The 24,556-nt window shown below is 42.4% G+C and overlaps 1 protein-coding gene across 3 annotated transcripts; it reads right to left on the bottom strand.

The window, feature by feature from the left end:
- Positions 1-1,938: 1,938 nt before the first annotated feature.
- Positions 1,939-24,496, bottom strand: itga2b (integrin, alpha 2b). 3 transcript variants are annotated; one of them, XR_013196757.1, is made up of 31 exons: positions 24,206-24,496; positions 23,392-23,522; positions 22,779-22,876; positions 22,266-22,425; positions 22,075-22,124; positions 21,900-21,945; positions 21,591-21,713; positions 21,050-21,094; positions 20,870-20,913; positions 20,686-20,748; positions 20,386-20,438; positions 20,088-20,299; positions 18,429-18,614; positions 17,466-17,511; positions 16,985-17,092; positions 16,624-16,679; positions 16,141-16,292; positions 15,698-15,802; positions 15,545-15,612; positions 15,318-15,465; positions 13,508-13,600; positions 13,328-13,407; positions 13,059-13,139; positions 6,410-6,515; positions 6,162-6,314; positions 5,390-5,503; positions 4,495-4,611; positions 4,296-4,397; positions 4,097-4,219; positions 3,783-3,962; positions 1,939-2,074 (listed from the first exon to the last, which is right to left on the bottom strand). XR_013196757.1 is itself a non-coding variant. In XM_077212200.1 (30 exons), exons 1-30 carry the CDS (start codon positions 24,379-24,381, stop codon positions 3,858-3,860), a joined length of 3,144 nt encoding a protein of 1,047 aa, XP_077068315.1. In that variant the 5' UTR covers positions 24,382-24,496; the 3' UTR covers positions 3,549-3,857. The 3 variants fall into 3 exon arrangements, 1 of the variants encoding a protein (XP_077068315.1); XR_013196758.1 differs by lacking the exon at positions 5,390-5,503; XM_077212200.1 differs by lacking the exon at positions 1,939-2,074 and having other exon boundaries at positions 3,549-3,962.
- Positions 24,497-24,556: the final 60 nt, after the last annotated feature.

The following is a 24,556-nucleotide window of genomic DNA, read 5'->3' as shown; positions in this document are numbered from 1 at the left end:
CTGATCTGACTCACGATAAGAGGTATAGTCAACATTTTGAACCTGTATCTCCTCAGAGACCGGTTCAATACCCTTAGATCTATTATAGGTTGTAACCCTCCATCCTTTTTGTGAACTATGAAGTACCGACTGTAGAACCCGCCTTCTCTTTCTTGGGGAGGCACCTGTTCTATGGCCTCCTTTGCCAAGAGGGACTGAACTTCTTGCTCCATAACCTGACCCTGCTCTGGACTGACCAGTGTGTGAACCACCCCGCTGAATCTTGGTGGACGATATTTTCTAACTGAATTCTGTACCCCTTTTCCACTGTGTGCAGGACCCACTGAGATATATTTCGAAGACCCTTCCAGGCGTCTAGATAATCTACTAAGGGGATCAGCCTCTCGAGACTGACCTCGAGGGTTGTGTTTGAGATATCGGTGACCTGAAGCACTTGATTGGCAGGAACTAACCAACATAATAATTTTTCTACAGGCCTCGTGAGAGGGAACGCAGTCGACAGGGCCGCAATGTTTTCGGGCAGACACTGCGATTTGCGTTCATTGAAAACCAATGTGTCCCAAAACGCACGTAGCGGCGGGAAGCACACATCGATTTCCTGTCCCTCTCCCCGATGCCCGACAGATTCAGCCACAGGTGTCTCTCCGTGGCTACCAGTGGAGGTCGGCCTGGTACGCCTGCAGAAGCCCCATAGTGTGCAGGCATGCACCAGCCAGACCTGCCGCCATATATGCCTTCCCAACAAACGCCGAGGTGGTACGGCAGGGCTTGGAGGGAAGCTTCAGAGCCCTCAGGGACGATGCAGCATCGGGCGAGAGATGGGTTGCAAAATTCTCTTCGACCCGAGGCATCGTCCCATAGCCCCTCTCCCTCGACCCCATTACGTTAGAAAATATATGGACATTGGGGCAAGAGAGACGAGAGGAGAAGGGCTTGTCCCACGATCTCGACACCAGGGTGTGGAGATCGGGAAAAAATGGGAGACTCCGACGTGAAGGTTGTGGCCGGGCTTGCAGGAAGCGCTCATCAAGCATGCGTTTTCTCGTCGCTTCCTGCTTATCTAGGGGCCATTCGATTTTTAATTTACCCACAGCCTGGGTCACAACCTCCAGCAACTCCTCAAAGGCAGGTGAATGTGATGATGGAGTCTCACATCCACCTGCCTCGATGTTCAAACTATCTGATCCCTCAGAAGCAGATAGCTCGAACATCGGGTCCCTCTCTCAGGCGGAAGAAGCCGCTGGGCGGGCTTCCACCTCGCGAGCGAGACCGTGGGAACTGGCCGATGAATGTTGAGAAAGGGCCGAAGCCGTCTCAACATCCTCAGCCAGATCCCTTTGCGATCCCCATGAATGCAAGCGCTGCGCCGCCTCGACAGACGCGGGACCTGATCCATGGGGAGCGCGTGCCTGGCCTGATTCATCGAACAGACCAAGGCGGGAGCGGAGCATTCTCATGGGCATTTGTTCACAGTTCGCACAGACAGCGCCCTCGAGCGCTGCCTGTGCATGCTCCGCTCCAAGACAAACAACACAAAGCACGTGAGTGTCACCCTCGCTTAAATAGCGCGGACAAGGGGACGCACAGTGCCTGAATTGTTTAGTCTTTTCCATCACTATTACCTAACAAACAACACCAAATAAGACACACAGTTTGACATAGAACGCTTGCTGAAGAACAGAAAGCTGCCATTGTTATGATTTGGTTCCCTTTTTATAGCTTCCGCTCACCGTCACATGCGACGTCACGGCTGACGTCATGACGGAACACCAATCAAGATTGGACTAGTTCCATACAGGCTTCAGACGCGTCACGCTGAAGGCGTTCCCCAATGTGTCGATTCTCGACGCAGCGTGAGTTCCCTCGAAAGGGAACTCAGTGATCTCTACTGATAATCATCACCTGCTTGAAATACTAGGAATGTTAACAAGGGCAATGGGTTGGAGACAATGCTAATTTAAAAAACAAAAATTCTGCCTATATTTCTGCCTAAAGCTAGAGTGTATGATGTCTACTGCCATGCTGCGCTGGTCACCTAATGCCTGCAACTCCATACAAACCACTATGATACATGCAGTGGCGATTCTAGGGGGTGGCCAGGGCCACCCATGAAAGCTCATTGGCCACCCCTGTGGCCACCCCAGATCTGATATAGTTGGTCAAGTTCGTCAACACAAGAAACAAGAGAAATGCTGTCAATCAATGATGACAGCTGATCAACTGATTTAGGACCAGTTTTACATTTTTAACTAACACCGTAATGGTCGTACTGAGGCTGTTAGAGCTGATTTCTGCTCAGCGGACGTTTGGCCATGCAGGTCAGGTGACCCATGAGATGAGCGCGCTGGCTGCTGCTGCTGCTCCGTGAAACAGGAGGACGGTCGGTCACAGTTACAACAGCAACAATGATAAAAACGCTGGAATCTGTAGATTGAGAGGTATGGTAATTTAATGTTTAGTTATATCGTAGTTCCCTCTGAATGTGTAGGAAATCTGAAAACTAGATTGTAACTACACTGTACTAGCTAGTTTAGCAGCCTGCAAACCAAGTTAAGAGTGCAGAGTGCAGACAGTTGAAGAGGGCGCGCGCGCAGCTCTTAAAGGGGCCACACCTTATTTCCACTCGTTACACCGCCATGGAATGCTATTTTCTAGACTGAAGACTTGAGGGTGTTTCTTTGCAGATGTGTGTGTTCAATAGAGCTAATGTTATATTTTTGGCCAACCCGTGTGTGAAATATAGTGTGACAGTCTAGATTTAAGTTATAACACAAGAACAAGCTGTGACTTATTTATTTGCTCTGTTATTTAAGGGCTGTTTTTGTTTGTATCAGTTAGCTCATCTTCACTTAAATTAACTTATTAATGTATGCTGAATCAAAGCCAATGTTTAAATTTATACCTTCATCGGGGCCTTGAATATGAAAACTGTCTTAGTTGAAAACCACGTTTTGCTCATTTTCATACATCACAAGGCATCCTAATGATATTATTCAGTCATCAGGCCATCCTCTGTTACCTGTTACCCGTGTTTGCTTTACTAGTTTGAGTCCCCTCTTGTGGTTAAATAAAAACACACCTGGCAAAGAACAAATTAAGAAATTCAAATTCCAGTATCTCTAACAAATTATATCTAAGCTAAATAATAACATATACTAAGCATGTAAAGAACAACAAATATTTATGTTTTTTTTCTTACAAGCTTAGTTTTTCTTTTGCTTTTACAGGTAAGGTCCTATCTTTAAGCATTTTGGTTTGTCCTGTTGGATTTCTGTGTTTTTATGTAACCACAAGATGGTGCCTCAATTAGTAAAGCAAACTCAGGTAACAATACAGGTGACACAGATGATGAGTTGATGACTGATGCATGTTATTCTATATAGGATGAGTTAAGAGCAGTTTATTTTGCTACTCTAATCTAACTTATGAAGAGACAAGTTAATCCACTACAAGAAAATAGCTCTTAGAAAATGTTTACCCTATCCTGACCATAATTACTGATTAAAAATAGACATGTTAAAATAACCAGAGATACTTGGGGACTGTGATAGGTGGTTAGGACTGTTTTTAACAGGATAGTCACCTTTATTTGACAGTTATGAGACAGGAAATCATGGGAGAGAGAGAGGATGTGACATGCAGCAAAGGACCGGGATTCGAACCATGGTCGGCTGCGTACATATATGCATTAACTTTGCTATGCCATGGCCACCCCACACTAGCTTTGTGTCCCATCTTGGCCACCCCCCAAAAAATTTCCTGGATACGCCACTGGATACATGTTTAATAAAACTGCAGAAAGAATAGAAATATAACAGAGCAAACGAACTTTAAAAAGCTATAAAGCATTATAAATTTCAAGATTTGCAGTCTGACATCTCGTTCTGTTCACCACTCAGTTGCTGTGTCTCATCATCATCATCGTCGTCACATGGAGGACGGTTACGCTTGAAAAATCCCACCTAAAACAACATTGTATGTTAACATGGATGTGGTATCACATTTGTGTTTGTTTTACAGTAATAAGCTTTCTTTGTTGTTGGCCGGAGGCCTATATGAGACAAAGCACCCTCTGCTGTTCAACATATAGAAGTACCTTCCAGAAGATGGTGCTCAAGGCAGCCAGTAGCAGGAGTCCAGCGATGACGGACACTACTATCCACCACACAGGAACCTCCTCTTGTCCATCTGGCCGTCTCCATACTATATTTGTACGTGCCTAGATAGAGTTTATGAGGGGGTTTAAGAGGAGTTGCATATATTACGTGATACAACCCAAAGAACTGACGTCTCACCTGTGCTTTTCCTCTGGGCAGGACAACTGGCTGGATTTTTGAGGGCACATCTGTCACCTCATAGTGAGCCGTGGAGTGAAGAACGTAATTTACATAAGGTCTCTAAGCAGAGAACAGATACAAACAGGGAGAGAAAGGGGTATGATTACAAGACAACTTCTTTAAATGTTTAGAGTTTGATCTTTAAAGTTTGGCCCACCTTTAAGAAGGTTTGTACCCACAGCCTGCTCATCACTCTTATAATGGCTCTCTCATCTCTCTGCAGTCCCGCAGCCTCACACTCAAACAGAAGACATTGGTCACCACTAGAGCAGTTCTGCACAGTGAGAGATATAGCAATATTTAACAATAAATTCATTACAATTTTAAAATATAATTTTATGAGTCCTGAAAGATGGAGGCATTTGCACATGCTAAGTGCCTAAAATTAGAAATGTCAAAATCTAAATGAATAAGCAGCTTCTGTTTACAAGAACACTCTGTGATATCACCCTCTACTGGTAAAGAAGAATCACAACATTACTGTAAAATAAAATAAAATAAAATAAAAATAAAATATTGTTTAAAAGTTTGGGTTCTTTTTCTAAGTTGGGTTTGTTATTTAACTAATACTTTATTCACTAAGGATGCATTCAGTTAATCGATAGTGACTGTAACACTTTTTTGTTACATTGTTACAAAAATAAATTTCAATTGAATTAAATGCTGTTCTTGTTAACTTTCTATTAATCAAAAAATCCTGAAACAAGTACCATAGGTTCTACAAAAATATGAACATTGTTTATAATAATAAATGTTTCTTTAGCACCAATTCAGCAAATTAGAATAATTTCCGAAGGATCACATGACACTGAAGAATGGAAAATACTTACAGAAAACAGTTATTTTAAAACTGTAATACTATATTAATATTTTTTACTGTATATTTGATCATATAAAATAAATGCAGCCTTGGAGAGCATAAAAGACAACTTTCAATTTAAAAAAAAATCTACAACCCCAAACATTTGAACGGTGTATATATATATATATATATACATACAGTATATATATATATATATATACAGATAATGATGTAATAGAAGGTTCTGTACCACATGGACTGCATGTTGCCACTGCTGCTCATATTCAGTTTTTTGCGACAGGTCGCGTTTGTTGAAATGATGAACCTGGCCTATGGTGACGTTGGAGGACTCCAGCTTCACTAACTGTGATAAATATATAGTGTAATGTTTATTGCCATTGAATAAATAAATGGTATCACAAAAATATATCATGATCATTTGTGCATGGTACCATGGTTATGCCACAGTACCTTGGGGTCACTGTGATTTTGCCAAGTAAGACATGTTCCTGGGTCAAAATATTTTGTTAATCCTGGAACAACAGTTCATGTCTGAAAATGTAGTCCTAACCCCATCCCTACCTCTAAATCTAAACCTACCCATTAGTTATCCCTAAAATCAGAGGGAAATGACAGGTGAAAAACACTGATGTGGAAGCACCAAAGCCTGTTTGTAAGCCTAAACTTAACATAAACTGTAAACCTGTACCTCAAATCTGATTGGTTGATGTTGATCCACGAACATGTTGTACTTGGTGGAATCACTTTAACCAGTACCTTGGAGTGACATTTAGATACCATCGTATATGATTATGGATATCATTTAGTATAATCATCAGTTATTAAATGTTATGTACATGGTAACACTGTACCATAGTACCACCACAGTACATCTTTTTTTTTTTTACAGATATTGCATTGCTTCTTCAATAGTATAATAAAGTGTGTTAATATTATATTTGCAGACAAATGACTTCAGAGGGTTTAGTTTTTAAATCATAGTCAGTAGGGGGCACTCTCACCCCACGTGGGTCGATGTTGGAGTAGTCTGTTTGACAGGAGATGAGCTCTTGGGAGGCATTAGCAAATACATATAGCAGATATGACTCATTTTGTGAAACAGGAAACTCCAGTGTAAGCTTTGCATTCACCGGACTTGGGCCCATGTTCCTTAGCTAAGACAGGAAATTAGAAACTTGTGCATAAGTATGGTAAAACCGTTTAAGTGAAGGTGTTAACAATAATCCTAGACCTAGACTGAGAATATTACCTCATATACATGCTCTACGAGTGGGCCTAATTCGTTCAAGTCTTCTGGATAATCCTTTGGCTCCCATTTAGCAATAGGCAGAACACAGTCAGCAGGAGAAGAGATTCTGTAATGAAGAAATGAACAGTGAGAAAGAATATTCAAAAAGAAAATTTAGCCAAGTGTAGTGAAGAACGTTAATACATTTGATTTTATACGCTAGCGTTAAAAAGTTTGGGTCAGTAAGATTTTTTAATGCGTTTAAAATAACACCGTGTCATAACTACACGCGACCCGACAAAAGGTATCTTCTTTTCCATGTTAATCAGAGTTTTTGTCCTAACAAGCCGGGACGGAGACACGCGACGCTTCTATTTTAGAAACGATTTCTATTTTTCTGCGACGTCGCACTGGAACAACAAATGAAAAGTGTGGCAATGATAATCTCAGGTACATTTTATGTGCTTTATTTAATGTTAAAAGCATGTAATGTGACATTGAAAATCATTTACTGCTCCCACCTTTGTAGCTCTAAAAGCAACCATGGATAATTCACCTCAGGTCTTGAAATTAAACAAATGGAAACAAGAACGTTCAAACTGTGAACAAACAAGTGTATTCTTTGACAAATATTGTTTTAGTAACTCAGTAGCCTATGTATTTTAAATAATGTTTAAATGGTGTAATATATGTGAATTTGATTATGTAGACTACTAATCCATTTTATTGTGAGTGCCGTCAAGATTACTCTCTGGTGATTGAGCACTTGCCGCGAGACTCCGCCCATACGGTGTTCTGATTGGCTGTGGGTTTTGATTCATTTTGATGCATCTCGCAGTCGCATCGCGTGGCGTCTAGTGTGGACAGACAAATTATTTGTCGCTTGAATCTTATTACATCGCATATGGTTAGGACACGGTGTCTGTACAAAAAACACAGCTAAAACAGCAATATTGTGAATGATAATCGATTTAAAATAACTGTTCCCTTTCGTTGTCACTCCGAGTTACGTTGGATGACGACGAATGGGGTTTCGCTTAGAAAGCCTATCGACTTCGAGTATTACAAAACGAGCCAATGGCAAAGAAATGCCATGGGTCTGTGGAATTTGCATAGCGTATCTCCGCCTTACCTCGAGGATCCCGGCAACATGCAGATATGTTTTCGCTTCGGAGCCAAGAGTATCTCTTCACTCCACAACCATTCCTGACTTCACTCTACGAGACAAGCCATTCTCCGGTGTTGGTGTGACGGCGATCTAAAAGCAGCAAGTTCACATTGCCTGCTGATCTGTGCAGTGATCTGCCAGTGAGTGTGTTTCTCCCTGCTCGCTTCAAAATCTTGGAGTTTTTTCCTCTCACAAAAGAGCTCACACGCGGCACGTCTTTTTAAAGACGGCTCGCCCGTGTATTTCTGGTTGCGGTTGACTCATTTCCGATTTTGATGGGCACATTCTCTGCTCTGCGTGCTTAGGCTTGATCATGCTAGAACAGCGTTTGTGGATGACTCATGTTCTCCCCATGTTCTAGAATCGGATCTGTTGTCCATCGCAGCATCACAGGGCGGTCTAGAATCTACAGGAAGTGAAGATTTGACAGTGCTGCCACTTCCGGGTGTGCATATGGCATTTGTCGAGTCAGATCCTGAGATGACGGCCATGCTTTCCCGGGCCGCCGCGAGCATCGGACTAGAGTGGAACCTTCCACCCTGTCCTGTGCGCTCGCTGTAGCACGATTGGTTTTTGGGTGTGGCCGCTGACACCTGTCGGCGTCCACTCCAATACCTTTCTCCTCGGATGTGCATCAGGAGATCTCGAAATCCTCGAAGACCCTTTTCTTCCAGCGATCCCTCGTTGATCTTCTCCGCCCTTCCTCCCCTCCACGGGGCCGCTGCCCACGGGTACATTGGGGTCCCCCGGTTGAAGGCTCAGTTGTGATACTAAAATAACTGTGTCCTCAGAGTGCTTCTTCTCGGCGCAATCCTAAGCATTCGTCCGAAGCCTGTAGTTTTTTGTCTACACTTGTGGTGAAATCCTATAGCTCCCAGGACAGGCAGCCGCCTCACTGCAGGCCATGGCTATTCTGCTGGTCTACCTGGCCCAGGTGCTCATGGACATGCAGGAGGGTAGGACTGACCCAGGGCTCTTCATCGAGCTGCGCGCCACCACTGACCTTGCTCACCGAGCGACGAAAGTGGCCGCACGCTCCCTGGGTCAGGTGATGTCCACCATTCAAGCCTCTGGCTTAACCTGTCCGATGTGCAGGATGTCCGGCGGACCAATCTGCTCGACACCCTCATATCCTTCGGCGGTGCGGTTGAGGGCTGTACAACAGTTCTCAACCGCCCATGAGCAGACTGAGGCATATTCAGTCCCGACGGCCCTGCCGTCCACTCAGATCCCTCAGTCTGCCCACCGCCGAAGGCGCCCTCCGTCCGTTCACCCGGGCTGGTTCTGGAGGCCGCAGGGGGACGCCACTGCCCTCTCCAGCCCCGCCCCCGCTATACACTGGGTTAAGCGGCGCTCTTGAGATGGGCTGCTCAGAGATGAGACTCAGTTCTTTCCAGGAGCTGGTAGCAGGGCCACTCCTTTCCCCGGTAGAGGACCGGGGAAGAATCCTTATTCTCAGAAAGAACTGACTCTCCCGTCTCTGAGAACACAGTTCTCGGACGACACGGTGTGTCGCCCCTGAGCCGTGCACCCCTCGTCCCCCTCTGTCTCAGAGCCGGATGACAGTGCGTGCCGTCCCCGGACCGTACCACTCTCATCCCCCTCTGTCGCCAGACCCCTGGCAGAGCAGGCCCCCCATGGAACGCTGGTCTTTCCCTGGCCTCCTCTGTCAGGTTGCGGTTATAACCGTGCCCCCACACCGGGCCGCTATGCCGTCCACGTCCGGGCCAGTCATTCCGCTTCTCTGCACCACCGTGGGGACGTCTGTGGTTCGCGTGACTCCGCTGGCACAGTTGTTGGGAGCCTGGCTATGGATTCCCAATCTGTTCCGCTGGGTCGCACGGACCATCGGCTCGGCTATGTGATTCAGTTCGCACGGTCTCCTCCCCGCCTCTGGGAAGTCCGCTCCAATATGGTCGGTGGCTATGCCCCTATCATGAGAGCAGAGGATGCTACCCTACTGGCGAAGGGTACGATCGAGACTGTCCCTCCAGCCGAAATGAGGTCCGCGTTTTACAGCCCCTACCTCATTGTCCCGGAGAAATCCGGTGGGTTACGGCCAATCCTGGACCTGCGCATCTGAACCACCCCTTTCTGCCATTCTGCCATTCAAGATGCTCCTGGCCAAACGCATTTCTGAATGTGTGCGGCCACAGGATTGGTTTGCAGCGATCGACCTGAAGGACGCTTACTTTTATATCTCCGTTCTTCTTCGACTCAGACCGTACCTACGGTTTGCTGTCAGGGGGCGCGCATATCAGTACGCTGTTCTCCCATTCGGGCTGGCCCTGTCTCCTCGCGTCTTCACAAAGGGTTCACATCCTGAACTATCTTGGCGACTGGCTATCCTAGCTCACTCTCGGGTTGCAAACACAGGGACCCAGTTGCAAACACAGGGACCCAGTGCTCCGGCACCTAGCTCGTCTGGGCCTTCGGGGTCAACTGGGAAAAGAGTAAACTTTGCCCCGTGCAGAGGATCTCTTTTCTCGGTATTGACTTGGCCGCCTTCTCCACTCAGCCACTGCTGGCTTGCCTGAGTCAATCAAGTGCAAGAGTGCGGTTCCACTGAAGTTTTTTCAGAGGCTCCTGGGGCATATGGCGTCCGTAGCCGCAACATCGCCGCTCGGATTGCTCATAAGAGACCGCTTCAGCTTTGGCTTCGCGACCGAGTCCCGAGGTGGGCATGGCAACACGGCACCTTCCGAGTAACAGTTACTCCGACCTTCCGTCAGACCTTCACCCCGTGGTCGAACCTCAGTTTTCTACGGGCCGGAGTGCCCCTGGAACGAGCTTCCCGGCATGTTGTTGTAACGACAGATGCCTCCACCACGGGCTGGGGCGCCATGTGCAATGTACGTGCTGCCCCGGGCTCCTGGACAGGGCCCCAGCGTCTTTGGCATGTCAATTGCCTCGAGTTGCTGGCTGTACGTCTTGCTCTGCGCCACTTCCGGGCCGTGCTCAAGGGTCAACACGTACTAGTCCGATCAGACAATACCGCCACTGTAGCGTACATCAACCCGTCAAGGTGGTATGCGCTCCCGCCGTATGTCGCAACTCGCCCGTCCAGCTCCTCTTATGGAGTCAGAAGCATCTGAGGTCGCTTCGTGCCATCTATATCCCCGGAGCCCTGAACTGTGCAGCCTACGAGCTCTCACGGCTTCAGCCCCTCCCGGGAGATTGGCGACTCCATCCCTAGTCGGTTCAGCTGATTTGGGACCAGTTCGGGGATGCACAGATGGATCTGTTTGCCTCTCACGACTCGACCCATTGCGCCCAGTATTATTCCCTGACCGAGGGCACGCTCTGGCGCACGGCTGGCCGCGGGGCCGCAAATATGCGTTTCCCCCAGTGCCACACTGGCCCAAAAGGACCTGGTTCTCCGAACTAGTACTCCTCCCGACAGCACCTCCCTGGCCGATCCCTCTGAGGAAGGACCTCCTTTCTCAGGGACGGGGCGCCCTATGGCACCCTCGTCCCGATCTTTGGAACTTCCACGTGTGGCTCCTGGACGGGTCGAGGCAGGTTTGAGTACACTACTACCACCGGTGGTGGCTACCATCACTTCCGCTAGAGCACTGTCCACGAGACACGCCTATGCGTTGAAGTGGAAACTCTTCGTCAACTGGTGCTCTTCTCACCGAGAAGACCCCCGGAGATGTTCAGGTCGTGCTTTCCTTCCTACAAAATGGGTTGGAGCAAAGGCTGTCTCCCTCCACCCTAAAAGTCTATGTCGCCGCCATTGCCGCACAACACAACTTTGTTGAAGGTAAGTCCTTGGGAAAGCACGACTTGATCGTCAGGTTCCTGAGAGGAGCGAGGAGACCGAATCCTCCTCGCCCTCCTCTCGTTCCCTTTTGGGACCTCTCAGTGGTGTTAACTACCCTGCAGAGTGCTCCCTTTGAGCCTCTGCAATCAGTGGAGCTTAAGTTCCTGTCAATGAAGACAGCGCTCCTGGTTGCACTGGCCTCCATCAAGAGGGTAGGGGACCTGCACGCATTCTCCGTTGACGAAGCGTGCCTGGAATTCGGGCCGGCTTACTCTCACGTGATCCTGAGACCCCGGCCTGGATATGTGCCCAAGGTTCCTACCACTCCCTTTTGGGACCAGGTGGTGAACCTGCAAGTGCTGCTCCTGGAGGAGGCAGACCCAGCCTTGGCACTGCTCTGTCCAGTACATGCTCTCTGCACCTATGTAGACAGAACGCAGTGTTTCAGGACCTCAGACCAGCTCTTTGTCTGTGATGGTGGGAAGCTGAATGGAAAGGCTCTCTCCAAGCATAGGTTGTCTCACTGGATAGTGGATGCCATTGCTTTGGCATACCAACAGCAAGGTCGACCGTGCCCCCTTGGTGTGACTGCCCACTCCACCGGACTGTGGCGTCCTCTTGGGCTCTAGCGCATGGCGCCTCACTAACAGACATCTGCAGAGCTGCAGGCTGGGCAACACTGAACACATTCGCCAGATTCTACAATCTCCGAGTGGAGCCAGTGTCTTCTCATGTACTCGCTTCAACCAGCTAGTACTGGACCCGCTCAGGTGTCTTCGCTTGCTCGCCATTCCAATCCACGGACTAGATACGTGCGATATTCTCCTCAGGTGAGCTTCCCCGAAAGCCCTGAGTTCCTCCAGCACTCCTGACGTTGGCGCCAGTGTCTATTGCCTGCACGTTCGGCTAGGTGCCTCCCGTGTGCATGGTCCCTCCTCTGAGCAACCCCCACATGTGTATTTCCACTGTAAGCCTCTCTGAGCATGTGTCTTTCCCTTGGCAGGCCACCTTGCCACCCCTGGGGTTGAAATATTGCACCTGCGGCGGGACACCCCAATGTTCTCCATTTGCATCCCTCCGGGTCATATGTGTATTCTCTAAGTCCACCCCCCCCCCCTCTCTGGGTTGCCAATAATTGCATATTTCCCCTAAGCTATGGGATATGTTCCCCAGTGTACCTCGGCATTCCTGTGCTAAATAGGAGTCCTTCATCCGTGCAAGTCTCACGACAGGGATCTCAGATTTACGCAGGGCACTGGAAGACAGCTCTGAAGGTGGCGTGATTAGACTGGTAACCCCATTCGACGTCATCCGACGTAACTCAGAGTGACAACGAAAGGGAACGTCTTCCTGCCACTTCCACTGTACCGCGGGGATTGTCTGAGTTCAGTCTCAGCTCCACAGCGAAGAAACATATCTACATGTTGCCGGCATCCTCCTTTTATACCCACGAGGTAAGGCGGATACGCTATGCAAATTCCGCAGGTCCATGGCATTTCTTTGCCATTGGCTCGTTTTGTAATACTCGAAGTCGATAGGCTTTCTAAGCGAAACGCCATTCGTCGTCATCCGACGTAACGTCTCAGTTCCCTACTCAGGGAGCGAGGGTTACATACATATAGTTATGCTAAAGCATTCTATCAAATCATTATATCAGTTCTGTTTCCTGCTTTTTTGAAATGGGGGAAATAAAATGATACAGTACGACAGTACGAGAAAATTACAGTAGAACTAACCCACGCATTTCCAGGGAAGCTGCAGCAGTAACATTAACCTGCAATTGGACCAGGTTACTGTCTGGTTTCTGGCTGTTCTTACTGAAAATAATAAGAGAGACCAAGAAGAAGAAACAGAAGACAATAATCATTGTCATTAATGGCAAAACATACCAGAGAGCGTTTGTTATGGAGCAGACACGCTAACAAAAAAGAAAAAAATTAATTTCCTGTTTTTTTTTGCTAACAGCACAGGTGTTGTGTGTGAGTGTGTTTGTGTGTGTTCACACCTTTGTATTTGCATTTGGAATGTGATGTGGTTCTCCACTTGTTCCAGACCACCCACGCTGAAGTAAAGACCCGCTTTCAGCTAAATGAGAGATAACAACCGAGAGCAAAATGTTTTACAACAGGCTTATCATGAATAGTCAAATGATTTGAAGTGGGTTATTATGTTATGTCACCCTGACCTGATGTCCACCCTCCATGGGGTTTCCCAGATCACAAACCACAATGACTGAGCCATTCTCCTTCTTCTGACCGCACACCAAGTGACTTAAGTCCTGCAAAACACATTTTACACCTTATGTGACACAACTCGGCAATAATGCTACTATTCACATGAACATAAAATAAGTGTGCTGATAGAAAGGGGACAGTCAGATATCATTTGTTAGACTGGATCTAGTTCTCTGGCCAGTGGAAGACAGTTTCTTAAGAATATGATCTGTTTGGAGATCTTGTTTTCGTGAAGACTATATACCAACATCTGTACCATTTGAGTTCCGACAAACCTTGTACCAGTATTGTTATTCTTAACTAAAACAATGGGTTTCATTTATTGAAATATAGAATAAAGAAAATATCAATATTTGGGCAAAATCTTAAACTTAAAAAAAACTTAAACGAAAATAAAAAATGTTGCTTTGACAACTAACTGAAATAAATAAGTTGGGATGCACCGATATGAAAATTTTGGCCAGTATTGATAACCGATAATTCTTTATATTTCAAAGCTGATAACCGATAAATTGGCCGATCCAATTTTTTACATAATGTTTGAGAGCCTGATTACAAAAACAAAAGTCTCACCATTAAATCCATATCCCAAGCACACAATTATAATGTTCTCATTATAATTTTATGTAGCCTATATGACGGACTATTGTCATGTTTTTCAGTTTGTGTTTTGATCTGTTTTTCTGTTCAGTTCATGTTTGAGTTTCTTTGTTCATCCTCTTGTCGGGTAATTATGACAGTTCTCCATTCTCTCCCTATTTGTCACTATGGTTAGAGATGGGTATCGTTAAGGTTTTAACGGTATTACTTACCGATACTGCTTATCGATCCGGTACTTTAACGGTATTCTTGTCGGTTCTTTTTGGTGTGGTTTTTTTTTTTATATTCGGGTAATAATTAACATTTGCTTTATATTTTGAAATGTAAAATATCTATAGCAAACGTGGATCTATATACACGTGGATCACTCTTATCATGAATAGATGCACTTTGATGGACTTCCAAAGACAGACAGCCATTCACTCTATTTATAAAGCTTGGAAGAGCCAGGACATTTTTTAATAGAACTCTGATTGTATTTGTCTAAAAGAAGAATGTCATATACACCTAGGATGACTTCAGGGTAAGTAAATCATGGACTAATTTTCATTTTTGGGTGAGCTATCCCTCTAATGTATTGGTCAAATTTTCTTATCGGGCCGATAACGATAACATTAAAAATGAACATATTTTGGCTGATACTGATATGATGGCCGATATATTGTGCATCCCTATAAATAAGTTTACGTTGAAATAATAACATTAATAAATTTACAACTGAAATAAAATAAAGCTAAATAGAAATGAAAGCTAAATAGAAATAAAAATGACAAAAGCATATCAAATTGCAAAAACTCAAATGAAAACTGAAAAATATAAAAATGAGCTAATTCACAATATTAATAAATAATACAATTAATAATATGATTATATAAATAAAGTGATAAATAAATATCACTGCCTTGTCAGCCTAGTCCATACCCCGGTTAAGTCCCCATTGACTTCCATAGTATGGAGAAAAAAAAAAATGGGGCCCATCAACTATTTGGTTTCCGACATTCTTCAAAATATCTTTTGTGTTCAGCAGAAGGAAGAAACTCATACAGGTTTGGAACAACTTATGGGGGAGTAAATGATCACAGAATTTTCATTTTTGGGTAAACTATCCCTTTAATGTTCTGTAGCTATCAACAACAAACAGAAAAATGACTAAACTCTCACCTCCCGGTTGCTCACAACACCCTGATAGTGTGTGTGCGCTGGCGGGCTGATATATAGCTCAGTCTCGTAAGCTCCCTCTCCCTGATTTTCGGCCTCGATAATCAGCAGTGCTGGATTCTCATCGCCAATCAGGATTGGTTCTGTTGACCTGTTTTAGATAAAGGTTTGCTTAAGATAAATGTCTGTAACCCTTTCATATCTATGCTGTAGCTAACAAAGAACCTTACGCCACTGCTTTCAGCTTCAGGTCTGGAATACAGATGTTATCATGACCACAGTTTAGTATTATCCGAGCCTAGACCCAACAGAACATTTCAACAGGTTAATGTTAATAAATATGTGCCATTGTAACAACAAAAATGATATGTTCCAGCCTTCACCTGTCCAAAAGCGACACTTTGTCCATGCAGCACTGCATCTTGGGAGTCAGCCAGACTGTAGTTCATCGAGAAGAAGATTGGACTTAGCTTGTCCTTAAACTCAGACTTAAAAGGAAAGGATTGAGATGAAGGATAACTAAAGAAACACACTGCAACATTAACATCTTCTTGCATTTTACATGACAAAAAAAGGATCATTAAGAGAATTTGATTGCAGAGAGATCACATGAATGACCCGTTATGCAGCTGGGAGCACAAAAGCATTCTTGTTTTCATTTTTCATTGGTACTCTGAGCAAACTAGATCTAATTTATGTGTGTATAGTTTTTGTACTCTCAAAAGCACTTAGAACATTCAGTGTTCTGCAACATGAAGGTCACAGGACTTGTGCTTCTTATCCACAGGTCACATATCCAGCGCATCAACATTTTAATGAAACACACCAGTAGGTAGGCCGTGAAGTTCCTGCAGACTTCTCTTGAGTTTCTTTCCACCGAGAGTTGGATGTAAGCGTATGGCTGGTTGGAGTCCAGTAGGAGTGTTCGTCTGGCCATGCTCTGCTTCATCCTGTCCAGCTGAAGCTCTGTGTTGAGCACTAGAGGAAATATTTTGCAAAAAGCTTAAAAACCTGCAAATCTTTGATAACACCTTCAATGCATCCTAAATATTTTCTTTTAAGACCCTTTATATGTACAATAAGCTGAATTCAAAACACTAATAAAGGCTTGTTCACACAAAGGACGATTACTAAACAATAAATATATAGTTTTAAAAATAGTTTTAAATGTAAAATGAATAGTAGAGTTCAAACCAGAACTATTTAACGGCAATGAGAAACGATATCGTTGGAATCACTTTTTGAAAGATGTTTTCCTGCTGATGACACACTCTGTTTATTACTAAATTATTTCATATGGATTACATACCAATCTCCTCAGGAATTCTGTGTCCAGATACACTGATGCATGCCATAATTATAAAGCTAAGGAAAAAGAGAAAACAAGTGGAGATAATAGATATTCTATTGAAGTACCACAATCATGTGGGTTGATATTCAAAACATGCAGAAAATATGGATTACTGATCAATGGAAGTCCTTGATGTATTGAGATTACTCCTAAAAAGCATGTGGGTGTATCAATAGCTCTCTGTACCATTCTTCACACGAACTCTTCTATTCCTTGAGAAGCTTTTTTATAGCTGACTAGTCAAGCATTCTGAATGCCAGCCTCTTGAATCATGATGACACAGTAAAGGTGTCGCTTGTACTAAGTTCAGAAACATTACCAAGAAATGAAGGTGCTGCTCTGGTGGAGTCGACACAATTTGTCTTCAGGGTTCAAAAGTTCAGGGGAGAATAAGAGTCGAGCCTGTGTCCTCACAACAGCCTGTGCTCTAATAAAGTCAAACAAGTTATTGATCCAACACACAGAATCATAGTTCAGATCAGTGGTTCTCAATTGGTTGGTCAGAACCCCCAGCAGGGAAAAACTGCTTAATGCATATTATATAATTCATCAAATATTATAATAAAGGATTCAAGGATAAATGGAAATTCTTTGGTTTACTTTCATATGATAAAGTAATTTTGGGACTGTGTTGGGTCACCATTTGACGTCTCATGTAAATTCCGGGTCCTGAAGCAAAACCAGTTGAGAACCTCTGCTTTAGACAAATAAACTGAAAAGGATGAAGCGTATATGGCCATTTGATTACAATAAAGAATTTAAGGGTGTTTGCAGTAATTCAGATGATTTTAAATTAGCACCTATACGTTGCCACTTTGCTCGCACCCCAAGCACCAATGATGAGATCTAAAGGGGGAAAAAAAACAAAGCATATTATATGATTTGAAATTTAGAAATCTCTATCAGCAAACACCACAAAGTGAGTGAAACAGAGATTGAGCTACAAGACAGCCATGTTAAATTGGAGGAAAAGAAGTGTGGGGACTACTTTGTCTGTGATAAGGGACCTAAGAGCATCAAGAGTCCCTCTTAAGAGATTGAGGTGCGTTGTGTCAAAAAGCATTGCCATGTCCACTTTGGACCCCAGTGTCAGGGCCCTTTTCCATTTACATCTGTACTGAGAGGGCTGTGGCTCTGACTAAAGCATTCCTGTCTCATGGTGAATCCCAGACAGCTCTTTAATCCTCCCAAGGGATTGTGGGAAAGGGCTGTTAGTTGAGATTATTCACAACAGACATTCGAACTTTGAGGACAGTCTCTTAAGCTTTTGTTGGCTCTATCATACGGTTATTTGTGGGTTTTGTACTCCAAGCATGACTCATAGATGGCTATAAGGGGTTGCTGGGAAGGTTATGGTATTTTGATGCAGTGACCCAGCTGAGGTTTCCTGGTCAGATTTTAATGGAAGATAATGGGAGGTGAACAGTGATCTCAATGTTCTGAGCTAGGTGAAAAGAGTTACAATTTGCTGACAAATTATCTGAGGCATTTTTTTTTTTTTTTTTTTTTACAAAATAAAGTATATGTATTGAATTAAGTTCACCCCAAAAATGAAATCTGTCACCGTCATGATGTTCCAAACCTGTACCACCTCTATTCTTCCATTGAACACAAAAGGAGATCCATAGAATGAAAGTGTTTACATTGTAGTTTGGTGGCTTTCATGCATGTCATTGTACTCTTTATTGTTCCTCTTTTTGTGTTCCAGAGAAGAAATAATGCATGAATGCTTTTCAAATATTTTCAAGTAAGATATCACATACCTGGATATCCATTATCATCAATATCTATCCCTCCTCTCATGCTGAAGCCAAACATTGGAGGATCTATGAGGGTGTGAAAGGGGCTCTCGATGACTTGAACATACTGGGTGGTTAAACCATCACTCTGACCCAGGTAAATAAACACCTGACCTCCTTCACCAGAGCCAGGTGCCCCCACAGCTACATCTGAGAATAAAGGAATATTAAATCACATTTGCAGTTTATTTTAATTTAAAGTGCAATAAATATACAATCGTCCAGCATCTACAAAATGAGGATTTAAAAAAAAATTGGTTAACTGGGTTACCTGTTACTATACTGCAATTTTACTTACTACTACACTGTAAAATGATGTATTTTTGACAGTAAAAGTTACAAATGACCGTATCAAATCTGTATGATATATAAAAAGACAATACATGTGCTTTTATAATAAAATATTTTTAAAATGGTGTTATTATACACTAATTTTGACGTCAGTAAGATTTTTTTAAAATAAATGTTAAACTTTATTTAGCAAAGACCCATTAAAAGTGTCTGTAAAGGCACTGTCTGTAAAAACAACAACAATGTTGTTTATAACAATGTTGTTTATAATGTTGTTCCTTTGAACTTTATATATTCATTAAAGAAACCTGCTAAATCTATCACTGTAACAGTTCTGTTCTGTATATTTCTGTTTTACTGTCATTGTGTTGTTTTCCTCGTTGTGTTTTTTCCATGATTCATTATTAGATTGTGAAATAAAGACTTTCTGTTTATTCTCCTACGTTGTGCATTCATTACAGTGCACCAACATCTGACAAATTATGCTGAAAATTCAGCTTCGCCATCACAGGAATAAATTGCATTTAAAAATATATTTAAAAATAAAACAATTATTTTGCTGTAATAATATTTCATAATATTACAGTTTCTTTCCCAATCATATACATGCAGCCATGGTGAGCATAAAAAAAACATATTTTTGGAAAACATTAAAAAAATCCAACAAACCCCAAACGTTTGAATGGTATTGTTCAGGTAAAAAGCTATAAAACTGTAAAATAATGTTACCGGAAGCCCCTGTGTGATGCATCACTTCTGATTATATTTTATCTAAATACATTTGCTTCATTTTTCATTTTTCTTCCCATGATACCTGAAACATTGTCATATACTTTTATGATGAACAGGATTTTTTTTGTTTTTTTACAGTGTAATCTCATGACAATGCTTTCCTTAGGATAAGCACTGAAACTCAGCATGAATCTGAATTGTACTGTCACAGCTGAAGAACACTTGACCCATTTAGGTCAAATCACTTTCAGATGCTGCTTTCATAACTGAGAAAAATGAGATGGCTTGAGCTCCCGCTGTAACAAGATTCATTTGATTGTAACTAGAAAAAAAAGATTCTGATGGTGATGAATGCAATTTTGTATAACAGCAACCACAGTGCCTAATTTAACACATTACCATCTGTAAAGAGCAATGCCTAGGGCAACTGCCAGATTTTCCTTCTGATTCATACTTTGTCTACATTAAACCCATTTGGCTGTTCATTTTCTTCTTGTACTTATACACAGATGGTTTGTGCTCAGAATTATCAATAAAAACATTAAACTCCATGTTATTTTCACAGTAAAAATGTCTTTGTAATGTCAGAGCAGTCCTCACCATTAAACCCATCATGGTCGATGTCTCCCAAAGGGGCGATGGAGCTGCCAAAACGCCCATAGGCATATGTCCCTGTCAGCATCTGGTTGGGCCTGGAGGAGAAGGAGAAGCCCTCTCTTTGCAGGTAAACATACACTTGTCCCACTTCTCGAAATTTCTGAGTGGACAGCTGCTCCATAAAAAGCGGTGCTCCAATCAGGATGTCATCGCACCTGATGACCACAGAGGGGATATAAACATTTAATAAATTCTCATGAACTACCAGAACAAGAAATTAGTCTCTGCAGGAAACATTTACCCATCTCTGTTAATATCTGTTACTGCCACAGAATGCCCAAAATAAGATGCTATCTACAGAAGACAAGACAAAAAGTAAAAATTCTTGTTAAATCCAATACATTATAACAGTCTTTCTTTACAGTCACTTTTGATTAATTTAATATATCCTTGTTAAATAAAAGAAATAATAATATATATATATTTTTTAAATATTTCAAGCTTAGTGTAGCCTATAATAATAGACACTATTAAGAACAATTTAAACACAATTGTACTGATTCATATCCAAATCAAATTTAACCACAGATACAAGTTTAACCTGAGCGCCACTTATCGCCTTCATGATTTGCAGGGGCACTGTTGCTCCGTTTATTATTTTGACCTAAAAAAAAAAAACAGTACAAGGACTGATTACATTGACTAATTCCATAATCAATTGTGTAACTGTGCAAGAGCTTAATTGGAGTGCACAATCATCCACATAACAGTGTAAGAGCACTTACAGAGCCTGCAGTGTGCAGATCATTTGGGACACCAACAACATAATCTGCAATCATTTTAAAATAAGAAAAGTTGTAAAAAAATATATGCTGCAGACCAAACTCAAGTTGCATTTTTTCTAAAAGCTGCTGTTTAAATTAAATGTGTAAAAATTAAGATAGCTTGTCAATTATGATTATCACCTGGGACATGGTCTTTATTAAACTGCCCAGCAGCAACAGAGTATCCTATGATGCAGAAAAATGAAGAATCCTCAATGGATGTTTCAGATTTTCATTATCACTTTATCATTATTATTTTTACACTCTTAGAAGAAAAGGTTCTATGGAACCTTAAAGTGTTCTGTCAGGTGCTTCATATATAAAACAATTTAAGTGTTCCCATCATGGGATCATTTTATGGATTTAGTTAACTAAACTATTTTTTTTAATTAATATTCAATTTGAATGGAATTAAATGAATGACACAGATTGTAGACATACTTTATCACTAGAAAAAATTAAATAACTTTCAATAAACATGAAAGAATTAGGCAATCATTTAAAACATATCTCCTTAGGAGAATCTTTTTTTGTCGTTGGCATAAACAGATCTTTACAACTGAGCCTAGAACCCTAGGGTTCTATATAGAAACCCATTGACCCCCCCCCCCCCCCCCCCCCCCCCCCCTAAGAGTGTAGGTTTTTTTGGTCTCTGTTTTGAATGACAGCTGTCACATCTTACCCAGATACAGGTCGTAGTAGTCACGCCTTTGTGGTGTTTTGGTCTCACCGTTCACTGAATGCTCGGGAGAGAACGTGCTGCCACTGCTCATGATGTTTGCAAGAGATGCAGTGATGATCTGACCTGAAGTAAAGAGAAACGTTTACATAGCTATAGTCACAGTACACTTCGCAAAGACATATAGGCTAACGCCCACTGAAAGAGCTCAGTCAATGCATATTTAAAACAAAACCCCTCTATTCAAACGTTTGAATCACAGTGAAGACAGCCACGAATCTAATGGACTTCAAGCTTTTCTAACATATTTACCTTGAAAATAGTAGCCTCCTGGTGCACCAAGTATCACTCTGCCATTCTGTCACAAACAACGCAAGCAGTTTTTACATGCAGGAAAAAAAATAGAAAAAAAAAAAATAGAAGAGATGTTAAACTATTTAAAGGCTATTGCACGTTACTACACAGCCAGAAAAGAGAAACAATGAACCTCGGTAATGTCTGTGGTGAATCCAGCCTCACAGTAACGACTATCGGGATCTGCACACGGTGAGAGTTTTTAAACATTAGGCATTGAAGAGTAATAACAATGTATTTGTATTTCAAATGTATAACACTGGTGTAAATCTATAGCAGAGTTATGCATTTCTGTATATGACAGCGGTAAATTCAGGGTCTTACAGCCTCTGGTGTAAATCGCCTCTACATATTCTTTCCTGCAGGGGGCGTAGTTGGCCAACTCTCCTGTTTGCATGTTCAAAAGCTGGCAGTTCCCAACAGGCGTATTCATGGCCTCCTCCTTTTCCAAGAGCACGTTCCAGTGGAACATAGGGGCACAAGCCTACCTCATGAAACATATAAAACTCGATTGAAACTCCGAATTAAAGCCGTGGAACCCCCCAAAACGTAAATACAAAAAATATTTATCACTTTCTCACATATATATAGATTACAAAAACGTTACTGTTTTGTTTAAAACATCTTCACTAAAGCTGATGTTAGCTTTCAGTGTTTGAGGCGGCAAAATAAGGTGGCTCAAGAGAAACCTAAAACTACTGGAAGAAATCCCTTTAAAGGTCCCTGAATAAATTACAAACTTAAAAGTATACGGCTTTGGCTGAAAAAAAAAAGATGCTTAAATAAATTCTATTAACTAGCTTTTGTGAGGGCTGTTTATGAAATGCAGTAACTCACCAAGATGTAGTTCTTGTAGGTTCGAACTGAAGCGCCCAGCCACTGGTTTGATTTGTGAGCCATTAGGAGCATTTTACCAAATGTGATGTTTTCATCACCTATGAAACATTTGAAACAAATTGAACAAAGGAAAAAGTCTGTGCATTGACTTGTACCTGAACTTTAAAGGGGACTCAAACCTAATTTTAGCTGTGGTATGTCTCAGTCATCATTACACTACATAATAATATTTTTATAACATTTTTGCTTTTATCTAGGCGAAACCAAGTTTACAAACGGGTCTCATTACAAATCTAGTGAAATCACGTGAGCAAAGTGCGCACTTCTTCTTTGCACAGCACAGTCAGTCTTTTTTGAATTGATAAGGACACAAAGCCTTCTTGCGCTTTTGATTTTAGTTTGTTTGACAGCGATGGCAAAAAACAGGACATTAAAGACCTTTTTTTATTATAAGAAGTTTAAATATATTTTCGGGCCGTCACAGACTACTTAATGATTAATGAATGGGAAGCACTAAAATCTATTTGTGGTGAGCTGACACAAATAAATCAATGTATGGGCTGCATACTGCATACTTAGCCTACCTGTACATATTACATGATGATATACTAACCTTTTGGGTCAAAGTTTAAAGTCTGACACGAATCTCCACTTAATGTCCAGTCACACATGAAGACAGAGCCACCATGCGAGATCCCAGGCTGGCTGGTGTTTGCTTTGGGTGCTCCAACCACCACACTTATACTGCAGGGTGGACACCAGAGCATATTATCAGAAATTTTCACAGAAAACCTTCAGCCTTTTAACATTTAAAAACACATAATTTAATATGATTTGTAAGCCGTTTTCCTCATGGGGACGAAAAATGTCCCCACAATGTCAACGATGTCTGGTATTGCCATCCTTATGTAGGGAATCCATAATGTAGGGAATACCTGTATACCACACAGAGAGCGAGAGAGAGAGAGAGAGAGAGAGAGAGAGAGAGAGAGAGAGAGAGAGAGAGAGAGAGAGAGAGAGAGAGAGAGAGAGAGAGAGAGAGAGAGAGAGAGAGAGAGAGAGAGAGAGAGAGATAGAGACACTACAGTTGGGAAGTTTTTATTCCGCAGGAATGCATTCAATTGATCAATTGAACAAACAAGCTGCTGAACATTTGGCCTTATCATCACAGCAATATTACATTTTGAAATATATTAAAATACACTGTAACTGTTTTTACTGAATTGTCAAATAATTGCTTCCTTGGTGAGCATAAGAGACTTGTTTCAAAAACACAAAATCTTACCAATCCCAAACTTTTGACCAGCATTGTATAATATTAGTGTTAGTATAGTATCATATTTGGGTGAAGGGCTTAACAGATTCTGGAGCAGTTAACCAGCTAATCCATATACAGAACGTTTGCTGTGGAGGTCAGCACCACTCACCTTTTGCTGTTTGACTGATAAAAGTCCACTGAGAAACCAAAGTAGCTGTCCTCAGGGCCAGAGAAGACTGTGTAATTGTTCAGATCCAGGTTAAATCCACTGATGTGATTTGGATAAATGAGCATGGACAAATATACAGTAAAAAACACCAGGCAAACTTTTAGCCTTTTCTCCATCTTCTCTGAGATTTCTGCAGTCGTCCAAACTCGTTCTACACAATTCTCTCTGCCACTTGAAAGAAGTTAATGTTGTTCTGTCCCTTTGGGAGAAGTCAGCACAACTCGTTATACTACTCCGTGGTTATTGGAGTTAATATGACACTTGTGGGTGTCTGTTTCTGATGTGCTTCCT

The sequence above is a fragment of the Siphateles boraxobius genome, unplaced genomic scaffold, assembly GCF_051911475.1.
Source record: "Siphateles boraxobius isolate OS27281-9 unplaced genomic scaffold, OSU_SipBor_1 66, whole genome shotgun sequence".
Classification (NCBI taxonomy): Eukaryota; Metazoa; Chordata; class Actinopteri; order Cypriniformes; family Leuciscidae; genus Siphateles; species Siphateles boraxobius.
The sequence above is the reverse complement of the archived record's forward strand: the minus strand, read 5'-3'. Positions and strand labels throughout refer to the sequence as shown.